Source organism: Mobula hypostoma, chromosome 4 (assembly GCF_963921235.1).
Source record: "Mobula hypostoma chromosome 4, sMobHyp1.1, whole genome shotgun sequence".
In the NCBI taxonomy this organism is placed as follows: domain Eukaryota; kingdom Metazoa; phylum Chordata; class Chondrichthyes; order Myliobatiformes; family Myliobatidae; genus Mobula; species Mobula hypostoma.
Window position 1 is genome coordinate 92,839,074 of NC_086100.1, and position 16,441 is coordinate 92,855,514.

The window sequence follows — 16,441 nt, forward strand, 5'->3', positions numbered from 1 at the left end:
TGGTGAGGCCCAATGTAAATTGGGAGACTACTTTGCCAAGCACCTATACTTTGTCCACCAGAAAAATCCAGATCTCCCAGTAGCCATCCATTTCAATTCCACTTCCCATTCCCATTCCAACCTGTCAGTCCATGGCCTCCTCTACTGCCATGGAGGTCGCACTCAGGTTCGAGGAGCAACACCTTATATTCCATCTGAGTAGCCTCCAGCCTGAAGGCATAAATATCGATTTCCCAAACTTCCAGTAATCCGCACCCTTCTTCAGCATTCCCCATTGCTGTTTCTCTCACTTAATCTCCTTATCTGCCCATCACCTCCTTCTGGTGCTCCTTTCCCTTCCCTTCCTTTTCTTCTATGGTCTTCTATCATCTCCCACCAGATACCCACTCCTCCAGTCCTTTATCTCTTTCACCAATCAACTTCCCAACTCTTTACTTCAGCCCTTCCCCTCTCCTGGTTTCACCCACCACCTGACCCCTTGTACTTCTTCCTCCCCTTCTTACTTTGACTCTTTCCTTCCTCTCCAGTCTTCAAGAAGGGTCTTGGCCCAAAACACTGACTTACTTTTTTCCCATAGATGCTGCCTGACCTGCTGAGTTTCTCCAGCATTTTGTATGTTGATGTGTTGCTTTGGAATCCCAGCATCTGCAGATTTTCTTGTGTTTGAAAAACTCTAAAAGATTGGTGGACACAACTTTGCACACATGAAGCTCTGCTGACCATCCCTAATCAGTCCATGCCATTACAAATACTTATATATCAGGTCCTTTAGAATAACATGAACTTTACCATTACTGATGTCAGGCTCACCGACCTATAATTCTCTGTTTCTTTTAAGAGCTATTCTCAAACAGCGGAGCGACGTTAGTTATCCTGCAATTCTCCAGAACCTCACCTGTCGCAAAGGATGATTTAAATATCTCTGCTATGAACCCGGCAATTTCCGCAATTGCCTCCTACGGGGTCTGAGGGAACATTTGTCAGGCACTAGGAATTTATCCACCCTAATGTTCCTCAAGACAGCAAACAACTTCTACTCTGTAATCTGTATAGGGTCCATGACTATGCTGCTGGTTTCACTCACTTCTATAGACTCTGTTTCAAGTCTCCCACGTAAATACAGATGCAAAAAATCCACTTAAGATCTCCCCCATCTCTTTTGGCCCATGCATGGATTACCATTCTGATCTCAGTGGACCAATTTTCTCCCTTGCAATCCTTTTGCTCTTAAAATATCTGTAGAATCCTATAAGGCCATAAGATAAAGGAGCAGAATTAGGCCGTTTGGCCTATCGAGTCTGCTCCGCCATTCCATCATGGCTGATCCAGTTTTCTTCTCTCCCCCCAATTTTCTGCCTTCTCCCCATATCCTTTCGTGGCCTGACCAATCAAGAATCTATCAATTTCTGCCTTAAATATACACAAAGACTTGGCCTCCACAGCTGCCCGTGGCAAAGAACTCCACAGATTCACCACTCTCTGACTAAAGAAATTCCTCCTCATCTCTATTCTGAAAGGACACTCCTCTATTCTGAGGCTGTGTCCTCTGGTCTTCGACTCTCCCACCAAATGAAACATCCTCTCCACATCCAATCAATCATGGCCTTTCACCATTCAATAGGTCTCAATTAGGTCATCCTTTATTCTTCTGAGTTCTAGTGAATACAGGCCCAGAGCCATCAAACGTTCTTCATATGACAAGCTGTTCAATCCATTTTCATGAACTGCTTTTGAACCCTCTCCAGTTTCAGCAGATCCTTTCTAAGATAAGGGACCTAAACCTGCTCACAATACTCTAATTGAGGCCTCACCAGTGCTTTATAAATTCTCAACATTACATCCTTGCTTTTACATTCTAGTCCTCTTGAAATGAATGCTAACACCACATTTGCCTTCCTCATCACAGATGCAACCTGCAAATTAACTTTTAGGGAATCCTGCACAAATCCCTTTGCGCCTTAGATTTTTGTATTTTCTCTCCATTTAGAAAATAAGTCAACCATTTCATTTCTTCTACCAAAATGCTTAACCATACACTTCTTGACACTGTATTCCATCTACAACTAATCTTTGTTTGTACAGCTCATACCTTCTGCAGAAGAGATTCCAAAGATCCATTGATCTGAAACCCTACCCCTTGCACCAATTCCTCAGTCATGCATTCTTCTACCAAATTATCCTATTCTTGCCCTCACTGGCACATGGATTACTATAAGAGATTACTACCCTTGCTTTTCAGCTTTCTTCTTAACTCACTATATTCTCCCTTCAGGAGATAAATCGCTACATAACAACACTGGTCACCAACCTCAAGGCAGAAAGTGCTCCATTCAGAACCATCTTCTGTGGGTAACCCGATTCTGAATCCATACAGACACGTCTTCCTGGATCCATTGCCTCCTGACTTTCTAAATGAGCCTACCATGGGGAACTTATCAAATGTCTTACTAAAATCTATATACACCACATCCACTGTTGTACTTTCATCAATGTGGTTTATTACCTTCTGAAATAATTCAGTCAGGCTTGTGAGGAATGCCTTGCCTCCTCATAAAGTCATGCTCACTATCCCTAATCAGACTTTGCTTCTCCAAATGCTCATAAATGCTGTTTCTAAGAATCTTCTCCAGTAATTTTCCCACCATATAAATAAGGCTCATTGGTCTATAATTACCAGGTTTATCCCTATGCCCTTGCTTGAACAAAGAAATAACATTCCCCCCACCGCTCCCAATCATCTGATACTCTCTCCTCGGTGATAATTTAGAACACTGCAAGTTTGGTTCACTGGTTTATTGGTGAGACCAGCGGCAGGGAGCTGTATAGACTTGGTTTGCTGAACAAACCATGTCCTCATGCTGCATAGTTACCTGCTGCAGCTGTCCAGGGAAAGAGATGCCGGAGTTGGTGTGGGAGAGAGCTGGAGTCGGTGCTGGGTTGGGGGCTGGCCGCTCACGTACTGGCCAGGTCGGTACTGGTTTCCAGTGTTTGCTTAGTGGAAGACAAGTTGGATTACACTTGTCTGCAGTTGCACTAGCATGTGATAGGGACTATTGCACCATCAGTCAACAGGCCATGAAACTCAGGGGCTTGAGCTGTACATATAATGTTTTGTGACTGTATATTTACTGCTGTCGTAATTGTATGTGATGCATGTGCTGTGCGCTGTGTATGACTGTTGTTACTGTGTTTTGTCCCTTGGCCCCGAAGGAACACTGCTTTGACCGTATGACAACTAAACTTGAAATTGAAAGATCATTGCCAAAGGTGCAGCAATCTTATCCTTCGCTTTTTATAGTGACATGAGTATATCCCACCTGGCACTGGGAATTTATCTTTTCTAATAAGAGATAGACCATAAGGTAGGAGCAGAATTAGGCTATTCAGCCCATCATGTCTTTTCCTATCTCCTATAATGTTCAAAAGTTTCAAAACATCCTCTTTTTAAACATTATCATGAACTGGCATATCTGTCTGCTTTATGCTGTCTTCACAAACATCAATATCCCTCTCACTGGTGAATACTGAAGCAAAGTATTCATTAATAACCTCCTCTTCCTCTTTAAACTCTAGGCATATTTTCTCTACGAGCCTTGATCAGTTCCACACTCACTCTTGCCATCCTCCTGTTCTTCACATTCGTATAGAACGACTTGGGGTTTTCCTTAATCCTACATACCAAGGCCTCCTCTTGTCTCCTGGTTCTCCCAGGTCTATTCTTCAGCTCCTTCTAGTCTACCTTGTAACACTCTAGACTCTAGAGCTCCTGATCCTTGCTTCCAAACTTTAAGCTTTTTTCTTTCTCTTGACTAGATGTTCCACATCTGTTGTCAATCATGGTTCCTTCACACTGCCTCAGTAGAACAAACCCATCCAGAACCCCATTCAAATGCTTCCTAAACAATATCGACATTTCCATTGTACCTTTTTCTGAGAACTTCCATTCTCAATTGATTTTCCAATTTTCTGCCTAATCGCATCATAATTCCCCATCCTCCAATTAAATAACTTGCCCATACCGGCCCCCTCCTATCCCTCTCCAAGGCTATAGTAAAGGTCAAGAAGTTGGACAAGGTGCGTGGTACATTTATTATCAAAGTAGGTATGCAGTATACAACTTTGAGGTTCATCTTCTCCAGACACTGTTGCTGTCTCTGTAAGGCTCTCCCTCCAAGAAATCTGACACTCGAGCTGGTTCATTAGCTAGCACCAGATCCAATATGGACTCTCCTCTACCTGGCCTCCCTACATATTGTATGAGGAATCCTTCCTGAACACACTTAACAAATTCTGCCCAATCTAAACCTTTTGCACTGAGGAAGTGCCAATCAATATGAGGAAAGTTGACGTTACCCATTACAACAACCCTGTTATTTCTGCACTTTTCTAATATCTGTCACATAGTATGTTCATCAGTGTCTCTGTTGCTGTTCTGGTCTGTAGAATGTTCCCATTGTAGTGATTGTTCCTTCTATTTCTGACTTCCGCCCTCACTGACTCAGTAGACAATCCCTCCCTTTCTGCATCAGTGATACCATCCCTGATTAGCAATGCCACTCCCACACCTTTTTTTTATCTCCTTCCCTGTCCCTTTTGAAGCTTCTAACATCAGAACATCGAACAGCCATTCCAGCCTAAAGGTCCAATGTCATAGTCCCAAGCACTGAACTTATTACCCTCATGTCTAAGCTTACTACCCTTATTCTGGATACGTCTTGCATTAAAATGGACACATTTTAACCCACCCCACACATTGCAATTTTACTCTATCAACTGCCTGTCCTATAATTTGAAATGGTAAAGTGATTCAGAAGATAAAGATGCATGGTATCTAGAGTAAATGGATTTGGAACTGACTTGCCCATAAAAGATAAACGGTAGGGGAGGAAAGCTGTTACTCTGTTTGGAGGTTGCTGAACAGTGGTGTTTTGGTAGGCCCTTTAATAGCAGTGAGGCACAGTATCCATAGTTTATTGATAGTGGTGACAGAAGTGAATGAGCTGGTAAAGAAGATATATAACATGCTTGCCTTCATTGCTTGGTGTGTTGAGGACAGGAGTAAGGAAGTCACACATATATAAAACTTTAGTCAGACTATTCTTGGAGTTTTGTGTACAATTCTGGTTACATGGCTAGAGGAGTGATTTGAAGACTGTGGAAAAGATACACAAGAGGTTTTACTAGGATGTCAGAATTAGAGGGTATGAACTAGAGTAGTCAAACTCGTTTTTTTATCTACAGAGCATTAGAGGTTATGGGTAGACCTCAAAAGATTTTAAAACTATGAAAGGCATAGATAGGATAGACAGTCAAAATTGTTTTACCGAGGTAGAAATGTTAAGCACCAGAGAGCATTCTTTTGAGGTAAGCAGGGAAAGTTTCAAGGCAACGAGAGGGGTAAGTTTTGTTTTACGAGAGTGGTGCCTAGAATGATTTATCAGGGTTAGTAATGGAAACAGCAGTTTGATAGAGTTTATCAGGTTTTTAGATAGACATATGAATATGCAGTGTATGGAGGGATATAGATAACATATAAGAGAAGGATATCTGGTATAAAATAGCATCAAGATCGGCACCTCTGTCTAGTACTGTACTGTTCTGTTTATACTGAACAGCCAAGGGGAATTAAGCAGGTGAAGAAAAATACTGTGGTGCTTTGGGCAAGACTTAAAATTATCTAGCTATGGTTCACTCCTCTGAAGATTTAAAATGTTAATAATTGGAAACTAATAATTTGATGCTTGGATATGAATAAAAGCTGTATTGCCTTCAGTGAATTTAAAGCTGTGTTGCCTTCAGTGAAGAGAAATCATTCGGATAACTGAAGTTTTAATATACCTTCATTGAAATTATAATAGGCAAAATACATAATAGTCATTGGATATGCCTTCTGTTTAGACTGAACTTAAATCTTTAAGTTAAAAGGTAGATAAAATGACAAAATTGAAACATACCGGTTTCGCAAAAGATTGTTGTCATAGTAATTGCAGGCTCCTTGTTTTCCTTTGCACATTACTCCCCATCTAATGCATGCTGAATCAATGACTGCACCATACAAAGCCGGAGCTGGCAGCCATGCTGCAATCAGATTAGAAACATCAGTTGGTTGCAGCTTATACTAGAAATTGTATTTAAATGTTTTAATATGCAAAATAGCATGTTAACAAGCAAAATCTGATACTGAACCAGAATCAAGTTTAATATCACTGGCATATGCCATGAAATTTGTCATTTTGCAATAACAGTACATAATAAAAAACTACAAATTACAAGAAGAAATAATTTTAAATAATTAAATTAAGTAAATCATGCAAAAAGAAAGCAAAAAATAACAAAATAGTGAGGCAATGTACATTGGTTCATCATCCATTCAGAAATCTGATGGTGGAGGGTAAGAAGCTGTTCCTAAAATGTTGAATATGTGCCTTCTGGCTCCTGTACCTCCTCTTTGATGGTAGCAATGAGAGAGGGCATGTGCTGGGTGATGGGAGTCCTAAATGATGGATGCTACCTTTTTGAGGCATCATCTTGTGAAGATGTCCTCGATGCTGAAGGGCTAGTGCCTATAATGGGGCTAGTTAGTTTGCAACTTTTAGCTGCTTTTTCCAAGCCGGTGCAGTAGCCCCTCCATACCAGATGGTGATGCAACCAGTTAAAATGCTCTCCACAGTACATCTGCAGAAATGTGCAAGAGTGTTTGGTGACATAGTAAGTCTGCACAAACTCCTCATGAAACATAGCCACTGCCATGCCTACTTTGAAATCGTATTAATATGTTGGGCCCAGGATAGATCTTCAGAGATGTTTAGTTCCAGGAACTTGAAACTGTTCACTTTTTCCACTGCTGTTCCCTTGATGAGAACTGGTGTATGTTCCCGTGACTTCCCTCTCCTGAAGTCCTCAATTAACTCCTTGGTCTTCATGACATCGAGTGCAAGGTTGTTGTTGCGACACCACTGAACCAGCTGATATATCTTGCTCCTGTATGCCTCATTGTTACCATCTAATGCCAACAATTGTTGCGTCATCAGCAAATTTACAGATGGTGTTTCAGCTACGCTTAGCCATGCTGTCTTGGGTATCAAGTGAGTAGAGCAGTAGGCTAAGCATGTATCTTTGAGGTGTACCAGTACTAATTGTGAGTGAGAAGGAAATGGTATTTCTGACTGTGGTCTCACGATAAGGAAATCAGTGATCCAGTTGCAGCGGGAGGAACAGAGGCTAGGATTTGGAGCTTGTTGATTAGTACTGAGGGCATGATGGTGTTGAATGCTGAGATATAATCAATGAACAGCAGCTTGATGTAGCTATTGCTACAGTTCAGGTGATCCAAGGCCAAGTGGACAAGTAGTGAGATTGTATCTACTGTAGACCTATTGTGGTGATTGGCAAATTGCAAAGGGTCCAGGTCCTTACTCAGGCAAGAGTAGATTCTGGCCATGAGCAACCTCTCAAAGCACCTCATTTACAGTAGGTGTGAGTGCTACTGAATGATAATCGTTGAGGTAGCTCACTCTGCCCTTCTTGGGCACTGGTACAGTTGTCGCCCTTTTGAAACAGATGGGAACAGCCGAATGTGGAAGAGAGAGACTGAAGATGAACCACATGATACGAAGGCACAGGACCAAAGATTGGTTAAAAAATGCTAGTTTGAGGAGTATCTTAAAAGGGAATGAATTAAGGAGAGAGCTGGAAAAAAAAAGCTTATGATTGTTTTCAGATTTTATGGACCAGGCAACTACTGTATCTCCTGTAATGGAGCGATGAAACAAGGATAATCAAGAGGCCAAAACTAGGGAATAGTACAGGAGAAGAGAAGCAGAGAGAGTATAGGGGCTACAAGAAATGTTAATGGGAGTCTTGTTAAATAAGTTATTTAAGTAAGTCTGATTAATCTGATCCCAATTGCTACATAATTTTTATTAATTAATGCTCCGTTTTTGAAAAAGAAGGTAGCATACATTACATTTTGGAGGTGGGGATGAGAAAATCATTTGATGACTACAGAAACATTAAGCTTCAGATTCAGATTTAGTTCTCATACAGTGAAATGTGTTGCTTACATTAATCAAGGATATGATGAGGGCAACACAAATTCCAGTGCCAACAGAGCATGACCTCAATGTTTCACAGGACCACAAATGTAGCAGCAACAACAACAACAAAACAAGACACCTTCCCAATTCTCCCACTAACCACCCATTCACAAGACCAAGACAGATCTCCAACTACAGACCAGTCTACTTAAGAAGGAAATGAGATGGGCAAAGAGAGGGTAAGAGATGGATCTGGCAGACAAGTATGAGAAAAATCCCAAGCAATATTATATATTATATTATGGCAATATTAAGAGTATAAGTGTAGAGACAGAGAGATTAGGTTCCTCTTGGAGATCAGCAAGGCTGCCTATGTCTTGAGCCAGAGGAGATGATTGGGAATTTTTATTAATATTTTTCCTCAGGAAATCATGGTTCCTCAGGACAAAAGGGAAACAAAGGAGCATAGGTAGAACAAGGAGGGTATCCTCAGAATGAGTATAGGAAGATCGGTGAAAAAGTAAGAAGCAGGACCTCAAAGCTAATGATCTTTAGGTTACTTGGTGCCAAGTGGTAGTGAGGTCAGAAGTAGGACAGTTGCAAGAAAAATAGAGATAGTAGGCATTTGCAAATAAGATGAGAGCAAACAGTTGCAAGTAAAAAAAGACTTAGCAGACATTTGCAATATAGAAACATAGAAACATAGAAAATAGGTGGAGTAGGCCATTCGGCCCTTCGAGCCTGCACCGCCATTTATTATGATCATGGCTGATCATCCAACTCAGAACCCAGCCTTCCCTCCATACCCCCTGACCCCTGTAGCCACAAGGGCCATATCTAACTCCCTCTTAAACATAGCCAATGAACTGGCCTCAACAGTTTGCTGTGGCAGAGAATTCCACAGATTCACCACTCTCTGTGTGAAGAAGTTTTTCCTAATCTCGGTCCTAAAAGGCTTCCCCTCTATCCTCAAACTGTGACCCCTCGTTCTGGACTTCCCCAACATCGGGAACAATCTTCCTGCATCTAGCCTGTCCAATCCCTTTAGGATCTTATACGTTTCAATCAGATCCCCCCTCAATCTTCTAAATTCCAACGAGTACAAGCCCAGTTCATCCAGTCTTTCTTCATATGAAAGTCCTGCCATCCCAGGAATCAATCTGGTGAACCTTCTTTGTGCTCCCTCTATGGCAAAGATGTCTTTCCTCAGATTAGGGGACCAAAACTGCACACAATACTCCAGGTGTGGTCTCACCAAGGCCTTGTACAACTGCAGTAGTACCTCCCTGCTCCTGTACTCGAATCCTCTCGCTATAAATGCCAGCATACCGTTTGCCTTTTTCACCGCCTGCAGTACCTGCATGCCCACTTTCAATGACTGGTGTATAATGACACCCAGGTCTCGTTGCACCTCCCCTTTTCCTAATCGGCCACCATTCAGATAATAATCTGTTTTCCTATTTTTGCCACCAAAATGGATAACTTCACATTTATCCACATTAAATTGCATCTGCCATGAGTTTGCCCACTCACCCAACCTATCCAAGTCACCCTGCATCCTCTTAGCATCCTCCTCACTGCTAACACTGCCACCCAGCTTCGTGTCATCCGCAAACTTGGAGATGCTGCATTTAATTCCCTCATCCAAGTCATTAATATATATTGTAAACAACTGGGGTCCCAGCACTGAGCCTTGCGGTACCCCCCTAGTCACCGCCTGCCATTCTGAAAAGGTCCCGTTTATTTCCACTCTTTGCTTCCTGTCTGCTAACCAATTCTCCACCCACACCAATACCTTACCCCCAATACCGTGTGCTTTAAGTTTGCACACTAATCTCCTGTGTGGGACCTTGTCAAAAGCCTTTTGAAAATCCGAATATACCACATCCACTGGTTCTCCCCTATCCACTCTACTAGTTACATCCTCAAAAAATTCTATGAGATTCATCAGACATGATTTTCCTTTCACAAATCCATGCTGACTTTGTCCGATCATTTCACCGCTTTCCAAATGTGCTGTTATCACATCCTTGATAACTGACTCCAGCAGTTTCCCCACCACCGACGTTAGGCTAACCGGCCTATAATTCCCCGGTTTCTCTCTCCCTCCTTTTTTAAAAAGTGGAGTTACATTAGCCACCCTCCAATCCTCAGGAACTAGTCCAGAATCTAACGAGTTTTGAAAAATTATCACTAATGCATCCACTATTTCTTGGGCTACTTCTTTAAGCACTCTAGGATGCAGACCATCTGGCCCTGGGGATTTATCTGCCTTCAATCCCTTCAATTTACCTAACACCACTTCCCTAATAACATGTATTTCACTCAGTTCCTCCATCTCACTGGACCCTCTGTCCCTTACTATTTCTGGAAGATTATTTATGTCCTCCTTAGTGAAGACAGAACCAAAGTAATTATTCAATTGGTCTGCCATGTCCTTGCTCCCCATAATCAATTCACCTGTTTCTGTCTTTCAATATAATAAGGTTGTAATAGCAGGCAATCACAGATTTCCAGATATTAACTGGGACTTGCATATTGTTGAAGGACTGGATGGGATCGAGTTTGTCAAATATGTTCAGGCCAGCTTCCTTAATCAATATATAGATGTCCTAACTAAAAGATAGTGGATCTCCTATTAGGGAATGACACAGGGCAGGTGACAGAAGTGTATGTAGGGGATGTAGTGATCATATTTCCATTAGTTGTAAGATAACTAGAGAGGACAGGAAAAATTTTAATTGGAGAAGGGCAAATTATGAGGCTATAAGGCTAGAACTTGCAGGTATGAATTGGGACAACAGGAATGAAGATGAAGCCACACTCACGTTGGAGGAACAACACCTTATATTCCGTCTGGGTAGCCTCCAACCTGACGGCATGAACATCGACTTCTCTAACTTCTGCTAATGCCCCACCTCCCCCTCGTACCCCATCTGTTACTTATTTTTATGCACACATTCTTTCTCTCACTCTCCTTTTTCTCCCTCTGTCCCTCTGAATATACCCCTTGCCCATCCTCTGGGTCCCCCCCACCTTGTCTTTCTCCCCAGACCTCCTGTCCCATGATCCTCTCGTATCCCTTTTGCCTATCACCTGTCCAGCTCTTGGCTCTATCCCTCCCCCTCCTGTCTTCTCCTATCATTTTGGATCTCCCCCTCCCCCTCCAACTTTCAAATCCCTTACTCACTCTTCCTTCAGTTAGTCCTGACGAAGGGTCTCGGCCTGAAACGTCGACTGCACCTCTTCCTAGAGATGCTGCCTGGCCTGCTGCGTTCACCAGCAACTTTTATGTGTGTTGTATGAATTGGGATGATGTTTTTGCAGGGAAATGTACTATGGACATGTGGTCAATGTTTAGAGATCTCTTGCAGGATGTTAGGGATAAATTTGTCCCGGTGAGGAGGATAAAGAATGGTAGATTGAAGGAACCATGGGTGACAAGTGAGTTGGAAAATCTAGTCAGGTGGAAGAAGGCAGCATACATGAGGTTCAGAAAGCAAGGATCATGTGGGTCTATTGAGGAATATAGGGAAGCAAGAAAGGAGCTTAATAAGGGGCTGAGAAGAGCAAGAAGGGGGCATGAGAAGGCCTTGGCGAGTAGAGTAAAGGAAAACCCCAAGGCATTCTTCAATTATGTGAAGAAAAAAAGGATGACAGGAGTGAAGGTAGGACCGATTAGAGATAAAGTGGGCAGATGTGCCTGGAGGCGGTAGAAGTGAGCGAGGTCCTCAATGAATACTTCTCTTCGGTATTCACCAATGAGAGGGAACTTGATGACGGTGAGTACAATATGAGTGAGGTTGATGTTCTGGAGCATGTTGATATTAAGGGAGAGGAGGTGTTGGAGTTGTTAAGATACATTAGGATGGGTAAGTCCCCGGGGCCTGACGGAATATTCCCCAGGCTGCTCCACGAGGCAAGGGAGGAGATTGCTGAGCCTCTGGCTAGGATCTTTATGAACTCGTTGTCCACGGGAATGGCACCGGAGGATTGGAAGGAGGCGAATGTTGTCCCCTTATTCAAAAAAGGTAATAGGGATAGTCTGTGTAATTATGGACCAGTGAGCCTTACGTCTGAGATGGGTAAGCTGTTGGAAAAGATTCTTAGAGATGGGCATTTAGAGAATCATGGTCTGGTCAGGGACAGTCAACATGGCTTTGTGAAGGGCAGATCGTGTCTAACAAACCTGAGAGAGTTCTTTGAGGAGGTGACCAGGCATATAGATGAGGGTAGTGCAGTGGATGTGATCTATATGGATTTTAGTAAGGCATTTGACAAGGTTCCACATGGTAGGCTTATTCAGAAAGTCAGAAGGCATGGGATCCAGGGAAGTTTGGCCAGGTGGATTCAGAATTGGCTTGCCAGCCGAAGGCAGAGGGTCGTGGTGGAGGGAGTACATTCAGATTGGTGGATTGTGACTGGTGGTGTCCCACAAGGATCTGTTCTGGGACCTCTACTTTTCGTGATTTTTATTAACGACCTGGATGTGGGGGTCGAAGTGTGGGTTGGCAAGTTTGCAGATGACACAAAGGTTGGTGGTGTTGTAGATAGTGTAGAAGATTGTCAAAGATTGCAGAGACATTGATAGGATGCAGAAGTGGGCTGAGAAGTAGCAGATGGAGTTCAACCCAGAGAAGTGTGAGGTGGTACACTTTGGAAGGACAAACGCCAAGGCAGAGTACAAAGTAAATGGCAGGATACTTGGTAGTGTGGAGGAGCAGAGGGATCTCGGGGTACATGTCCACAGATCCCTGAAAGTTGTCTCACAGGTAGAGAGGGTAGTTAAAAAAACTTATGGGGTGTTAGCTTTCATAAGTTGAGGGATAGAGTTTAAGAGTCATGATGTAATGATGCAGCTCTATAAAACTCTGGTTAGGCCACACTTGGAATACTGTGTCCAGTTCTGGCTGCCTCACTATAGGAAGGATTGGGAAGCATTGGACAGGTTACAGAGGAGATTTACCAGGATGCTGCCTGGTTTAGAGAGTATGCATTATGATCAGAGGGTAAGAGAGCTAGGGCTTTACTCTTTGGAGAGAAGGATGATAAGAGGAGTCATGATAGAGGTGTACAAGATAATAAGAGGAATAGACAGAGAGTGCATAGCCAGCGCCTCTTCCCCAGGGCAACATGGTTCAGTGCTTTAAGTTAAGGGGCGGGAAGTTCAAGGGGGATATTAGAGGAAGGTTTTTTATTCAGAGAGTGGTTGGTGCATGGAATGCACTGTCTGAGTCAGTGGTGGAGGCAGATACACTCGTGAAGTTTAAGAGACTACTAGACAGGTATATGGAGGAATTTAAGGTGGGGGGTTATATGGGAGGCAAGTTTTGAGGGTCGGCACAACATTGTGGGCCAAAGGGCCTGTAATGTGCTGTACTATTCTATGTTCTATGTTCTATAATTATTGAGAAGGATAGAACTGGTCCCCAGGTTTAGATTCCAAATAATAGAAAGCATCTAAAAAGTGTGGACTGGGATAAGTTGCTTTCTGTCAATGGTAAGTTCCATGGTAAGCCTTCAAAAGCGAAATCTTCAGAGTACAGTGTTTGTACTTTCCTGTTCGAATAAAAGACAAGTCTAACACTTTTCAGAGATATTGAGGGCCTGATAAGAAGAAAGGGAAGATGCATATCAGGTATAGGTAACAAGGACCAAATGAGCCACTTGAAGATAAGAAAGAGAACACTTGAGGGAAATCAGGAGGGCTAAAAGAAGGCATGAGGTTGCTCTGGCAGGCAGAGTGAAAAAGAATGCCAAGGGCTCCTATAGATATGTTAAGAGCAAAAGGATAGCAAAGGACAAAATTGATTCATAGACTCAGAGACATAGAAATGTACAGCACAGAATTGAACCCTTCAGGCCATCTAGTCCATGCCAAGCCATTTACATTATCTACTCCAATCGACAATAGCCCTCCATACCCCTGCCATCCAGGAACCTATCCAAACTTCTCTTAAAAGTTGAAATTGAGCTCACATGCACCACATGCATTGGCAGCTGGTTCCACACTCTCACAACCCTCTGAGTGAAGAAGTTTCCCCTCATGTTCCCCTTAAACTTTTCACCATTAACCCATGACCTCTAGTTGTAGTCTCAATCAACCTCAGTGGAAAAAGACTGCAGCATTTATCATAGCTATACCCCTCATAATTTTGCAATACTCTGTCAAATACCCTCTCAATCTTCTACATTCCGAGGAATAAAGTTCTAACCTCTTCAATCTTTCCTTATAACTCAGGTCCTCCAGACCCAGCAAGATCCTTGTAAATTTTCTCTGTACTCTTTCAACCTCATTTACATCTTTCTGGTTGGTAGGTGAGCAAAACTGCACACAATACTCCAAATTAGGATTCAACAATGTCTTGTACAACTTCAACATCCCATCTCCTATACTCAATATTTTGATTTACGATGGCCAATGTGCCAAAAGATGTCTTTATGAACCTACCTACCTCAGACACTACTTTCAGTGAATTATGGACCTCTATTCCCAGATCCTGTTGTTCTACCACACTCCTCAGTGCCCTACAGTGCACTATATAAGACCTAACCCTGGTTGATCCTACCAAAGTGCAACACCTCACATTTGTCTGCATTTAATTCCATATGCCATTTTTTCAGCTGATTCAGATCCCTCTGCAAGCCACGACAGCCTTCCTCGCTACATCCCCAATCTTGGTGTCATCCGCAAATTTGCCGATCCAGTAAACCACAAATTGTTGACGTAGATGATAAATAACAACAGATCCAGCACCAATCCCTGCGAGACTCCACTAGTTCAGGGCTCTAGTCAGAGAGGCAACCAATTACTACCACTCCCTGGCTTCTCCCATAAAGCCAATGTCTAATCCAATTTACTACCTCATCTTGAATGTCAAGTGACTGAACCTTCTCAGCCAACCTCCCATGCGGGATCTTGTCCGATGCCTTCCTAAAATCCACACAGACAACATCCACTGCTCTGCCTTCATCCACTTTCTTGATAACCTCCTTGAAAAACTCTGTAAGATTGGTTAGATATGATCTACCAAGCATGTAGCCATGCTCACTATCCTTAATCAGTCCGTCTATCCAAATACCTATATACCCAGTCCCTTGAAATAGTTTCCAATAACTTTCCCACAACTGATGTCAGACTCACCAGCCTATACTTTCCTGGTTTATGTTTAGAGCCTTTTTAAACAGTGGAACAACATTAACTGTCCTCCAATCCTCTGATACCTCTCCTGTCACTGAGGGTGATTTAAATATCTTTGCTAGGACCCCGGCAATTTCTGCACTTGCCTCCGTAGGATCCGAGTGATCACCTTGAAGTGTTACTCAAAATGTTATTTTGAAGGGCTCTAAGGATTTATACAACCCTAATTTGCCTCAGGACAGCAAACTCCGCCTCCTCTGTAATCTGTACAGGGTCCATGAAGTTGATGCCCCTTTGCCTCACTCTGTTGTCTGTCTCCTGAATAAATGCAGATGCAAAATATTTAAGATCTCCACCATCACTTTTAGCTCCACACATGGATTACCATTCAGATCTTCCAAAGGACCAATTTTGTCCCCTGAAATCTTTTTGCTCTTAACATATCTGTGCAATCTCTTAGGATTCTCCTTCACTTGTTTGTGAGGACAGATTCACTTCATGCCTTCTTTTGGCCCTCCTGATTTCTTTCTTAAGTGTTCACTTGCATTTCTTACACTCCATAAGCACTTTATTTGTTCCTACCTGCCTACACCTGATATGCACCTCATTTTTTTCTTAACCAGGGCCTCAATACCTCTTAAAACCAAGGTTCCCTATAACTGTTATCTTTTCCTTTTATTCTGACAGCCACATAGAAGCTTTGCATTTACTTGGGAGATGGACATAGAGCCAATAGAAGTGAGGCAAAGCAGCAACGAGGACATAGACCATATACAGATTACGGAAAAGGAGGTGTTTGCTATTTTGAGGCAAATGAAGATAGATACAGTAAATCCCCAGGGCCAGACAAGGTGTTCCCTTGGGCCTTGTGGGAGGCTAGTGCAGAAATTTCAGAGACCTTGCAGAGGTATTTAAAAAGTCCTTAGCCACAGCTGAGGTGTCCGAGGATAGCTAATGTTATTCTGTTGTTTAAGGAAGGCTCTAGGAATAAGCAGGGAAAATATAGGCCGGTGAGACTGGTGTCAGTATTGACTAAATTGTCAGAGGGTACACTAAGGGAGCAGATATATAAGTATTGGGATAAATAGGTCATTATTGGGGATAGTCAACATGGCTTTGTGTGTGGTAAATTATGTTTAACCAATTGGATATATATCTATATTTTCGAGGATGTTACCTGGGGAGATACCAGAGACTGGTGGGAGACTGTTGCCTTGCTGACTGGAGGCCTATTACTAGTGGTGTTCCACAGAGATCAGTGCTG

At 42.6% G+C, this 16,441-nt stretch overlaps 1 protein-coding gene across 4 annotated transcripts in view; it reads right to left on the minus strand.

The window, feature by feature from the left end:
- The window catches only part of LOC134345461 (solute carrier organic anion transporter family member 2A1-like), a 321,454-nt gene that overhangs the window by 25,715 nt on the left and 279,298 nt on the right, over positions 1-16,441 (minus strand). For 3 of the 4 annotated variants that reach the window (XR_010017703.1, XM_063046160.1, XM_063046159.1), the window contains one exon: positions 5,955-6,078. Coding sequence is in view for 2 of the 4 variants with exons in the window: in XM_063046160.1 (XP_062902230.1) it covers positions 5,955-6,078 (124 nt within the window). In the remaining 2 variants the exon portion in view is untranslated. Of the gene's footprint in view, positions 1-5,951; positions 6,079-16,441 lie in introns of those variants that run through there. The other variant, XR_010017702.1, reaches the window with a different exon arrangement.